General features: G+C 36.7%; 1 protein-coding gene across 2 annotated transcripts; it reads right to left on the minus strand.

The window, feature by feature from the left end:
* Window positions 1-6,763: 6,763 nt before the first annotated feature.
* LOC140163156 (uncharacterized) lies at window positions 6,764-10,796 on the minus strand. Of its 2 annotated transcripts, none has more exons than XM_072186536.1 (2): window positions 10,511-10,796; window positions 6,764-9,024 (listed from the first exon to the last, which is right to left on the minus strand). In XM_072186536.1, exon 2 carries the CDS (start codon window positions 8,991-8,993, stop codon window positions 7,902-7,904), a length of 1,092 nt encoding a protein of 363 aa, XP_072042637.1. In that variant the 5' UTR covers window positions 8,994-9,024; window positions 10,511-10,796; the 3' UTR covers window positions 6,764-7,901. The 2 variants fall into 2 exon arrangements, with proteins under 2 accessions (XP_072042637.1, XP_072042636.1); XM_072186535.1 differs by having other exon boundaries at window positions 6,764-9,035.
* Window positions 10,797-12,725: the final 1,929 nt, after the last annotated feature.

Here is a 12,725-nt window from a genome sequence, read left to right on the forward strand (position 1 = left end):
CATTACATAATGATTTTGTAATGCATGTTGGGAAGGCATTGGTTCAACTTCTGACACAATGTTGTATAACAATAGAGACATTTCCAAACGTAGACATCGGACGTACGTTGATCTATTCAAAACCACTCTCCTGTATCGAAGCGAGGTCACGTATTTAGCTATTTTTGAAGATATTCCACGTGCGAAATCGACGTAAATACATCGTTGAAAATGCACAAAATTTGTCCATTTCACAATATGTTAAAGACAGTCAAAGATAATGAACATACGAAGGAAAGTCTAATTATTATTATGATTATTTTTGTTTGTAACAAATCATTATAATAAAGGTACAGCGATGTGTTAAAAATGGACTAAACTTAAATGCAATATTCATACGCACAGATTGCCAATTGAAATGTGTGTGATACTTTGCGTACAAAAAATGACATTGCGATTTCCCATTTTGATTCCAACGTAGAATAAAACGCAGATGCTACGTTGAAATAATGCTGATTTTACCTTATGTCTAAGTCCATGCAACGCGCCCAATTTTCAGGACGAAAAAGTCTCATTTTGAAAGTAAAGTCATGATGTATGGATGTAGTGATCTACCAAAATATGTTTTATCAGTGATAAATAAATAAATAAATTTTGGATTTATAAAGCGCCTTTCTCCAGATCTTAGAGGACTCAAAGCGCTGTAATCTCGCTGCAATGATGAATCATCACAATCAGATCGCATCAACTAGGTTGCTGCCGAACGGCGCACACCTATCCGCATTTAGATTGTAACATCCACCAATTATCTGTGCAGCTCCCCAAATTCCATTGGGTGAAGGAAGTTTTTGATAACCAAACAACTAATCACCGATTTTTGCGATATAGGAGGAAACCGGAGATCCCGGAGAAAACCTGCGAGAGTGAGCATGGAATCGGGATAAACCAAGTGCACATGAGTCCTTGGGCCGCGCCGGGGCTTGAACCCGGGACCTCAGTGGTGCAAAGCGAGGGAACTACCGCTGCGCTAACTCGCCCTGATATGGGCAACTATAATATTTGGGGAGCACAAAAAAACAATTAGGTTTAATCAGTATGTTAAGTCAAAATTTTAGTCAAAATCAAAAGCGGCCTGTTTGAATTAGGCAGAGACTCAGCTTACTGTTAATTTTTCAATCATGATCACTATGCCCTCTATCGACCTAGATTAGATTAGATCAAATATTATAGTCTTTGTTCCAGCTGACTCGTTCTCCTTCGTGACGAATGAGCACAATTCAGTTTGGAACCGAGACTAGCAATATTTAACACCGTATTAACGTACGTAAAAACGTACGTGAAAACGTACGTTCCACATGCTGCGTTTGGAACATCGCAATCTCTCTACTGTCATTTTTTGTACGCAAAGTATCACACACATTTCAATGGGCAATCTCTGCGTATGAATATTGCATTTAAATAATTAGTCCATTTTTAACACATCGCTGTACCTTTATTTATTTACGGCGTTTTATGCTATTATTTTTAATAAAACCATTTCGCATCCGTAAATCATGTTTGATTGTTCCCATGAGCAAAACACTGTCAACATATTGTTAAGTATAATTCAAGTATAAAACATTCGTATGTAACACATATTTGAAGGTATAAATTCTTGTCTGATGGGATTTATTCTTATAGTTTTGCGTTTTGAAACTGATATATCCTCTTACCTAGTAATCATTATACAACACATTTATGACCACTTACCTTCATTGGGAATTGAACTCAGACCTGGAGATTACAAACCCTATACACTCACCACTAGACCACGGAGGCACTAACAAATCATGGAACATAATATTAGTACTTATAATGTTTAGTATGCTTACCTTATATCCAAAATATCACTAAATTACATTAAAAACCATCAGAAAGCTTTTACAAATATAAACAGTAGTGTTGTTAACAATGATGCTAGTGCCAGGTTGTCAATCCTAAACTTTCCATTCCGATAATATTATTTAACTATTACTAGACAACTACGTGTAATGGTGTAGCCATTTCAAAGCAATTTTCTATGTTTTGAACATGCACGTGCAAAGCGGTTGCGCAATTTAGTATTGTGGCTTGACTAACCTAAAGCTAGTCAAGCCGGCTTGACTAACCTAAATCTAGTCAAGCAGGCTTGACTAACCTAAAGCTAGTCAAGCCGGTTTGTATCTTCAAGTTAGTCAAGCCATCGATATTGTAAGCTAGTCAAGCACCACATTACACGTTAGTCAAGCAGGCTTGACTAGCTTATCAAAATTGCAAGCTAGTCCAGCTACGGGCTTGACCAATGTTAGGTTGGTCAGGCGGGCTGGACTAACCTGCTTGACTAGCTTTAAGTTAGTCAAGCAACTGCCTGACTAGTTTCAGTTTTCAGTGCATACTGACGTACTCGACATTTTTAACTTTTTTGAGAAAATTGGTATGTTAGTTTGTTACGTTCTACTCTATATATATACCAAAAATCATGCCTCAAAGTGGCTTACTTAGTAAGATATTAATTAATTTAATTATGTCGTATTTACAAAACCTTGAAATGTCTGCATCACATAACGGCGTATTTCCCGATCACATATACTGCGCAAGCCCAGTATATCGTATCTGCAATTTGAAGAATTTGCCATTTCACATACGTATTTGCGCGACGTATTTGCGCGACTCTGTCAATGCACGGCAAAATTGCTGTTTTGTCCTTTTCACATACTAACGTATTTGCGCAACTGTTTCACATACTGGTGTATTTGCGCGACGTAATTGTCATTTGAACGGCGAAATTGACATTAGTCCTTTTCACATAGTGACGTATTTTATTTAATATTGATTTTGTGCAGAATAAGTTATGCTCTGATAGTGATAAGTGAATAATATTGAAAATATGGTATATTTGCATTACTGTTAAACTGGTTTTAATCGACAATAATATTTTAATCAAGATTATGAAGCAAATGAAAATCGCTAGATTTTCAAGTTCGATTTTCTCGAAATGCGTATTTTGCAAATACGTCAGTATGTGATACGGCCGACGAATTATGTATTTTGGTAAACGGCAAACTAGAAAATACTACATAAATCATCATACGGTTATTCCTCTCTGTGTGTACAAAGGGCATATGCACTGCTCGGACAACATCATATCATTTTAAAACTAATATTATGAGGACAATGAAAATTACTGCTTTTTTGAGTAAATAAGTTGTTTAAAATTGATATTCCGCAAAAACCAACTGTAAGCGAATGAGTTTCTTCGAACGAGACAGATTTATCCTTGAAACTACTGTGATGTCATGATATGAACACGTACCGCTTGCGACGTTTCAACATTAATTCTCGCTTCATTTGAATTCGAGTCATTTTGTTATATAATTATTGTAGTTTGTGTCGTGTTTTTCATTGCCATTTTTTTAGTGAGTGTGATCTGGATCTGGATCTGGAAGATGCTCTCATTACTTCCTTATTGAAGCCAGGCGAGAGGGATGGGTGAGCGCATGTGGTTTTTGTTCTTGTTGGTTGCTTGATGCAGTAGACGGTGAGATGTAGCTTGTCACTGCTGACTTGAAAACTTGTATGTCGTTGATGTTGACAATGTGTTCCGGGAGTGAGTTTCAGTCATTTATAGTGTGTGGAAAATATGAATGTAGATAGTAGTCACTTCTGCCGGTTGGTTAGACAATGCCATAGTCTATTTTTCATGTTAATCATGATGAAAGCATTCAGTTGAACTCGAAATTATACTGATATTAATTACATCAAAATACTAGTATAAAATTGTTATGAAAAAGTTTATATAATTATATTAGTGACAGTAAAAGTAAAGTGTACGTAGGCTTATATTATTGAATGCAACATATCATAATGTCATAATTGTATTGGCACTTCAATACTGAACAATTCTGATTTCAGAATCTGCCAGTTTATTAATCGCGAAATTCCATGTTAAAAACAGACTATGGACTTTGGGATTTTGAACGGGTAAAGTCCCTAACACTCACACTGTCAATCATACTTGTCTATCAATCAAATTTAACCGCAAGCAAATACAAGACGCGTTCATGCACTTATTGACGCGTTCATGGAATTACACAACACAAAGGCGGGGTAGGCCACATACTTGTGTACCATGTAGTTATTAATGGTAATGACAGGTACCCGGAGGATTTAAACTATAACGAGATCTGGGCGACCAATCACAAGCCAGATCCATTTAAAGATGCATTACATCATCGCCAATTTTAGTAGGCCAGATTTCCGACAATCTCATCCATAGAAGCTCATAGACAGCCGTGTTAAGCAATCCAAAGTCAGTAGTCCACTTGGGAAGCTAACAAACAGAGGGAGTAGGGTGACTGAAAAGAACAGATGTGAAAATCTATCAATTGTGCACACATGAATTAAATCAGAGTTTTAAGCTTAAATACAATATCCAGAGTATGCACAATGGGCAAGTGGACTACGGGGTAGTCTACCGGTTGGTTTGATATAACTCTGTGTGTGATTTAGACGACTTGATGAACGGCGTGATGAGGCTGGTTGTAGGAGCGATCCTGCCGGGATGACTAGCTACCTGACCCTGACGAATCTACTGGAGCATTGTTAGTCTTGCTATCTTCCTTTGGTCTTGTAGTGGAACCCATCCCATGTTGGAGGGCATTGATGTTACACTGCTGGTCTTTCTATAGTCCTTGTAGACAAAACGGGTGCCTCTGCTCTGTATGGATTCAATGCTATCCACTAGGGGCTAGTAATACTCGAGGTGGGAACGAACAAGGGCCTTGAAGGCTGAAGCTTTCAAGTCAAGGGTACAAGACACATTTTCGTCCAAGAGCTCTCAAGCAAGCAGTGAATTGTCTCCTCACAGTTTTTGACTACACTGCACGGTTGAATGCATAGCAATTCAAGAGCTTTGGAACTTCTAGCTGAAAATGAGCCTTTTTAATTTTTTTTTTTATATCAAACGAAAGCTAACACTTCTCCCTAAAACCTCTTTTCGTCACTAGGTCAACAGATAACGCAATTCAATGTTATAGCAAGGCGAATGTGGACAATCTGTTGAAAACTACCCATCCAAGCACATTTTTGACCAACTTGTAGGTTTTAAAAGTAAAACCCTCAAGTATTCCTTGTGTGTCAAAATTTTCAATTGATCGTCGGCTTTTCATCCCACCTACATACACTTTAAGTATAAATCATCAGATTTATAAAGTTTACTTCAAGTACTGTTAAATATCAAAAATATCAATTTTTAATGATTTGCCATAAAATGTGTATTAAATTGCGAATTTCAAAAATCAAAATTATTTGATATCAGAATGACATTCTTCGTATTCAGAATGCAATTCGATATGTCTAATGTGCGCTAATGTCCCAAAATAAATACTGTCCAAACGTTCATACCCCAGCCCTTAACCCATGCTTAAAACTACTGCTTCGACACAAGGTTTGAGGCAGTGAAGTGTGTTTTCTACGCGAGTATAACAATAGAAGGATATTGTTGCTACGCAACTATAAGTAGGTTTGAGTAAGATTTAATCTTTCCCTGGAGATGTCCTTTTTAGAGGGCTGAGTTTTCGGAACTCTAGTGAGCGCCATCTTCAGAGCAACTAAATAAATATGATGATGCGCCTTAATACATTAGGGGAAATGTCAATTTCTTTCCTCCCTGAATATGCTGTATGAACTCATGGCTCAGTTTTCCAGACTTTGATCCAAATACACGTGGACAATACTCGCATTTGAATTCTTCGTAATGCGAAGCCTCATGGGTATTTCTGCTGGCCCCGTGATGAACCGTCTCTCACACAGACCACATTTGTACGGTTTTACACCTTCGTGTTGCCGAATGTGACACGTCAATTGGTAGGCGCGAATAAAGGCAGCATCGCAATTTTCATAATGACACTTATGGGGGCGCTCTCCGGTGTGCAATCTATTATGGTTCAACAGATCTCTCTGAAACCTGAAGTTTCTTCCACAAAATGAACATGGAAATGGCTTCAATCCAGTGTGTATTAGCTCGTGGTTTTGTTTTCCTGCCTTTGACGTAAGCAGACGAAAATTTACTCCTCTATAGGGGGTGTGCACCTATTTTCTGGAATAGCCCAATGGAAATTCACACTCCCTGTGTGGAAAATTATATTCATGTTTCTATAGGGGGTGTATGGATTTCAACTGGAAAGTTAACAAAAAAACACTTGGTCAATCCCGAAATGAAACTATCGCTACGTTGGTACACTCATAGAAATTGTTCGTTGGCATTACTCAGTAAGTCGTTGCGTCAACTTTCCGAGTAATGCCAACGAGTATAATTTTGAGTAACGCTGACTCGATATCATTATGTTGGTCGCACTCATTTGCACTTACTTTATTGAGTTGTTACAACTCAGAAAATGAAACTAGGTTAGCATAATTTTCTAGAGGTGTGCTATAGTATACAAAATTTTGCACTGATTACAAAAATGAATATTTGAATACTGCTAATTGTGCAGAAAATGATCCAATTACGTGAATTAAGTAACAAAGTACCAAATTGGAATAACTCAAAACAATAAGTACCAGTAACTTAATATGAACGAGTTACATCAACTTACATGTTGAGTTACAATAACTCAACTAATTGGTTTTTTGAACCTTGTTTATTTTTCCAAGTTCCCTGAACTTGAATTCAGAAGTTGGCATTACTTAAAAAGTTGAGGCAACGACTTACATCAACTTTTTAGTAATGCCAAACAAAGTTGATTAGTTGACGGAACTTTTGAGCTTTTTCAGCATTTTTAAGTTCGGATAAATAAAATGAATTTTGTTTTGGCAACTTTTACACTATTTTTGACTTGTCCAAACGTACTCCTTTTGAATTGCGCCAACAAGGCGAACAAGTCATTTCTATGAGTGTAATATCAATATCATCTGTCTTTGCGTATTTACCACTGATGACGTATTGTTCACCGATGCGTGCATCTTCACTGTGCAATTCATTGTTGATTAACGTGCGCAGTAACGATGTGCGCAACGATACGTCACAAGGTTCACGCAAAGGCTTATGGGATTTACCGAAAGGGTGAGTTACTGGCTTCCTTGGTACATTTCCTCATGAGATCAATATTATTAATAATAAACAAGAACACTGTAATGACTAATACATGCGGCTTCTCTGGCAACATGATATGGAACAAAACATTTCAAATATTTAAAACACAGTTTCTCATCACTTAGAATAATCAGTCTAATCTCAAAGTAACATGATTATTTAAGACTGTTATGATTCTTTTACGTTATTTTGGCGACGAAGAAAAAACACCATATCCTACGGCCTGACCTTTCAAGTAGGGTAGGTTGGTCGGACTCTATAAGCCAGCAAAATGTGTAAATAATATGTTGGCAATATCAGAAATATGGATTCTAATTACTCAATAATACAATGTCACGTTTATGTCGGGTTATACAGTTCTGTTCATGCGCAAACTTGATGTACTCAGTAGCAAACAATCTACCACAACTGCTGCACCTACATGGTTTATCTTCCTCTAGATGACACGTGACCAAATGTGTTGCAATACTGCGACGGTCTGAAAACCATACCGAGCAACCTTCTCGTGGACATTTATGCTGGAGGCCCCAGTGTACATGTTCCTTTTCATGTTTATTTCGATGATACGGACACGTAAATGTCTTTCCGCATATCGTACACGCGTGCAATTTCTTTCCTCCCTGAATATGCTGTATGAACTCATGGCTCAGTTTTCCAGACTTTGATCCAAATACACGTGGACAATACTCGCATTTGAATTCTTCGTAATGCGAAGCCTCATGGGTATTTCTGCTGGCCCCCGTGATGAACCGTCTCTCACACAGACCACATTTGTACGGTTTTACACCTTCGTGTTGCCGAATGTGACACGTCAATTGGTAGGCGCGAATAAAGGCAGCATCGCAATTTTCATAATGACACTTATGGGGCGCTCTCCGGTGTGCAATCTATTATGGTTCAACAGATCTCTCTGAAACCTGAAGTTTCTTCCACAAAATGAACATGGAAATGGCTTCAATCCAGTGTGTATTAGCTCGTGGTTTTGTTTTCCTGCCTTTGACGTAAGCAGACGATCACAATAAGAACATTTAAATGTTTTTTTCAGAGTGTGCGAATTTTCATGCTTTTTTAAGTTACTCCCATCACTAAAACTTTTATCACAGAATTGACATTTGTAGATTTTGTTACCATTGTGTGTTCTTTGATGCTTTCGAAGATTACTTTTGTCATAAAATGACACGTCACAGATGTCACACGTGAATGGTGTATGTCCCAGATGGATTCGTTCGTGAATCACAAGTCCGCCATTTTGTGAGAAGCAGCGTGGGCAATATCGGCAATGGTAACGTTTTTTGGCGGGTTTTCCTTCATTTGATGTTTTCCCGTTATATGCTCTAGAGCTTTGACACGTGTCCCCACAGTGTCTATGGGCAGGACGTTCATTTGCTCCAGTGCTCGCTTTAGAGATATCTTCCACATTGGTTCTGTCTTTCATGTTTACAGATTTCTGTGAAACATTTCGTGAACGAGGACGTGGATTAAGATTTTCCTGATGTGATTCCAACTGATCTATTGATTTCTCCCTGTTCGATGGGCTGTCACTAACACCTGCTTCATCGTTTGCACGCAATGCATTCGTTACTTGGGTTTCTGATTCTACCAGCGTTACTTTATAAGTCAAATTTTTCTCTTCTTTCTGTAATGAGAAACGCAGCTTTAACGCAGATCTCGAATCCGTCGGCCCTTTTGTACTTGCGTGACTTCTGGCGGATAAAATTTCTTCCGTTTCTTGTTTCATTTTCGATATTGATGTCGTTTGTTTCTTGTACCAGTAAGGTTTTATGTTCAGTTCGTGGTGTCGCAGGTGGGAATAGAACCTGTAACCTCCGTTGATACCCGTGAACCTTCGTCTGCAATATTTGCATTTGTGCAAAATGGAGCATATTTGAGACTTTGGAGCCATCCGTGGTTAGGTGTATTGCTAGTGGAACTATCTGTTCGCTTTCTGAAATATTCAAGAGAAGAAATAAAAGAATTAAGGTTATACGATATATTGTTGGTCGAAGCAGCAAAGAAAAAAGTAGTTCACAGCATCTTGCGAATGGTAGTGAGCTGTGGTTCTAGAGTTGTTGTAAAGAGGGCTGAAACAACAACACTTTTGTAAAACGTACATAACTCATTAACAACAATAAATTAAGCAAGTTTTCAGAGTATATGATTGGTAGAATGAACTTTAGCAAAACACCAAAGTGTTATTTTTCAATAATATACTGATTCAGGAAATGAAAAACGTTTTTTTATTTGGCTGCTTCGACCAACAATATACCTCATATACCCTTAACAGGATCAGTGAACGTGTTAAAATTCTTCGATTGCGAAAAGAAATTTCACAATATTGTAGTAGTCCAATCAAAGTGGGTTTCGGACTTGCTCCAGTCATTTTAAAAACTAACATTGAGTTATAGGTCTAAGCCAAAAGGTCAAAGGTCAAATGTTGGGTTCCACAAAGGTCAAAAACAAATATTTGTCTGACTTTAACTAAAATGGTCTGTAATTGTTCGGCTTGAAAACACAATTCACTTAAAGAATATTTGCACTGTTTAAGATATTTAATTACATACGTAATATTAAAAATAGGTCAAGGTCAATAGGTTAAGAGTTCAACGGTCATTGACCTCTTTTACCCTGCTACCTAGGTAACAAAACTTCAAAGATATGGCAAACTATTCTTAATTTGGATTGTTTTTCAAGGACGAACAAATTGAGACCATGATGAAATCGGACTATATCCGTGTATGAGCGTTTTGACATCTCAGTGACTTATTTGACAGTAGGCCTATGCAATGTATCTCCTGAACTAAGGGGCGCACCATTAGATTTCCAGGGGGGGCATGGGAGTTTTTTGAAAAAAAAAAACTTTGCCCACTAGTGAGAAAAAAAAAAAAAAATTTGCCCACTAGTGAGAAAAAAAAAAAAAAAACTTTGCCTCACTGATGAGTAAAAAAAATATTTCACCCACCCAACTTTGTATAAAAATGTACATTAAAATTGAAAAAGTAACTTCGCCGCCGAAGGCGGCGAAAAAAAAATTGGTGCTCTTGGAGGCAAAAAAAAAAATTCCGCCGCCTTCGGCGGCGAAAAAAAAAAATTCTGCCTGACCCAAACTCCCATGCCCCCCTGAGAATCTAATGGTGCGTCCCTAAAAGCACCGTAACCAATGACTTTTTTATTCCCTGTGCTGACAGGCACGATGGGACTAGTATTATCAATTTTTTATCCATTCAGGTTTAAGGATGACAAAAACATTGGTTCCAAGAGAAAATCCCAAGCCCATAGCGCCATGTACTATTATCATTTGGAATCAACAAAAACTACAACACATATTTGAACATGAGGCGCAGTCACCGTGCATATATTTTTTTCTTTAAAAAAGTTATAAAATAGGCCTATAATAGGCTCTATGTCTAAACTTGTACTTACGGTTAAACGCTTAAAACTGAAGCTATACGCCAACCGGTGAAATTCAAAATGTCTCGGATCCCAAATTGGCAGTTCCTGGAATCAAAATGGTCAAAGAAGGCTAACTACGAACTGGATTCAGAAATAACTTGACGCCATTTGATAGTCCTGCTGTAACAACATAACAGGGACAATTATTTTAATGCGTGCAAATGCTTGTAGAAGCTGTGTTTACTTTTACGTGCGACTTCAAATAAATATATAATGTAAACACTACCTCTTAAAAGGTGATTTCCGTCTCTTTCTTGTGGTCACTCTTGTGTCATCATGTGGTGTTTGTTTGTTCTGAAATAGGGGGTGGTCTGTGATCATGTCAACTTCCGGCCATTAAGCAGCTGGGTAACGACGTGATATCCTTGTCAATCAAATACTTTATCTATTGTTCACCAAAGTTGGGCCGATGACATCACAAAGTTATCAATGCAGCCAATATAGGCTCAGAGTTAGGCCTTTTTACTATGACAAAATTATTTTTAAAAATACGATATAAATATTATATAAATATAAATAATAGCCTTATAATACAATAACTTAAACTTTAAATAAATAAAATAAAATCATAACAATATTAATAATAAAAAAAGTAAATAAGGCCGTATAAAATTAATGTTTTGGTTCTCGTCCCCTCCCTCCTCAATTTCTGTGATTTGTCAGATTGTTTTTTTTTTATAGATTTTTCAATTATTTTAGACTTTGGAATGATCTATGAATTTTTCCTACATATAAATAAGTTTATTAGAGAACAAGGATCACTTCCAAGTCTTTTTTGTGGTACTCTAGGGGGTTTATCCTCAGAATCTCACATTTGAAAAAAAAAAAAAGTGCCTCATCGTTTCTTCAAGCACTGTTGGAAAAGACCGAAAACTACTGAAAATGGTGATTTTACATTGGGAAAAAAAAAAAAAAAAAAAAAAAACCTCCCTCCCTCATCAATTCATGAAAATCCTCTGGACGAGAACCAAAATATTAATTTCATACGGCCTAAAGAATCAAAATGAATAATAAATAATGTGAAAAAACCCAAAAACAACAACAACAAAAACAAACAAAAAACAAAACAAAAGAAATGCAAAAAATAATAATAAAACAACAACAAAAACTAAATATATTACTTAGTATGCCCAAAATAACGGTAATAATTATTAATACAATTTGTGGAGGGACATAAGTACAGTTTTTATCAACCATCAATCCTTCATCTGTTCTTATGGTCACGAAAACCCTAAATATGACTTACTATGGATGTATACTCATTACAAAGTCAAGATTACGTTTCTGGCAGGGAAGGGGGGGGGGGCACATATTATGTTTCAATTGGACATTTTATTATTGAAAAGACCATACATACCAGTGACATAATACATATAAAATATTTCGTATAGCCCCCTCTCGAAAACTATTTTTTTTTTCTATGGACATTTTCATTTTACATATTAAGCCTACGGAGATTAATATTAGAAAAGGCTGGAAAGGGCGCTATAACCTCATATAGGCCGTTTTAGGCACTTTAATGCTCATAAAAAAAGAACACCATCGAATTGTGTAACAAAGTTGCATCGAATGCTATTTGAGCAAGTACAAATATTATTAAATACTTTTGGACTGAGGGGGGGGGGGCTATAGCTAAAACAAAATATTTCCAATACCTTTAGTGGTTATGAAACAAAGGTGGGGTCGACCGAAAAAGATACTAATTACGTGGACGCAATATGCCTAGATGAAGTCTTTGCTTGACCAGTTTAATAATGTGTTAAAACAATAATGTGTGATTTGTACATTGCAAAAACTGCAGAGCAACACTTAATAAACACTTGTTTGTACAGTGAAGGTATAAGGGTGTTAATTTATAAAATTATAAAATAACACTAAAACACGTAAAAATATGAACATGTTTATGTTTTTTTTAACACATGTTACCGACCGCTGATAACTGCATTGATGAAGGAGCTATCTACCGCTTATAATCGTAATTAGTATCTTTTTCGGTCGACCCCCACCTTTGTTTCATAACCACTAAGGTTTAGGATTTTTTTTGTTTTAGCTATAGCCCCCCCAAAGTATTTAATAATATATATTTGTACTTGCTCAATTTTGTTACACAATTCGATGGTGTTCTTTTTTTATGAGCCGTGGAAATAGTCTTATCTACTATTTCCCAGGATGAACCCAGAAAAAA

Source organism: Amphiura filiformis, chromosome 10, assembly GCF_039555335.1.
Source record: "Amphiura filiformis chromosome 10, Afil_fr2py, whole genome shotgun sequence".
In the NCBI taxonomy this organism is placed as follows: Eukaryota; Metazoa; Echinodermata; class Ophiuroidea; order Amphilepidida; family Amphiuridae; genus Amphiura; species Amphiura filiformis.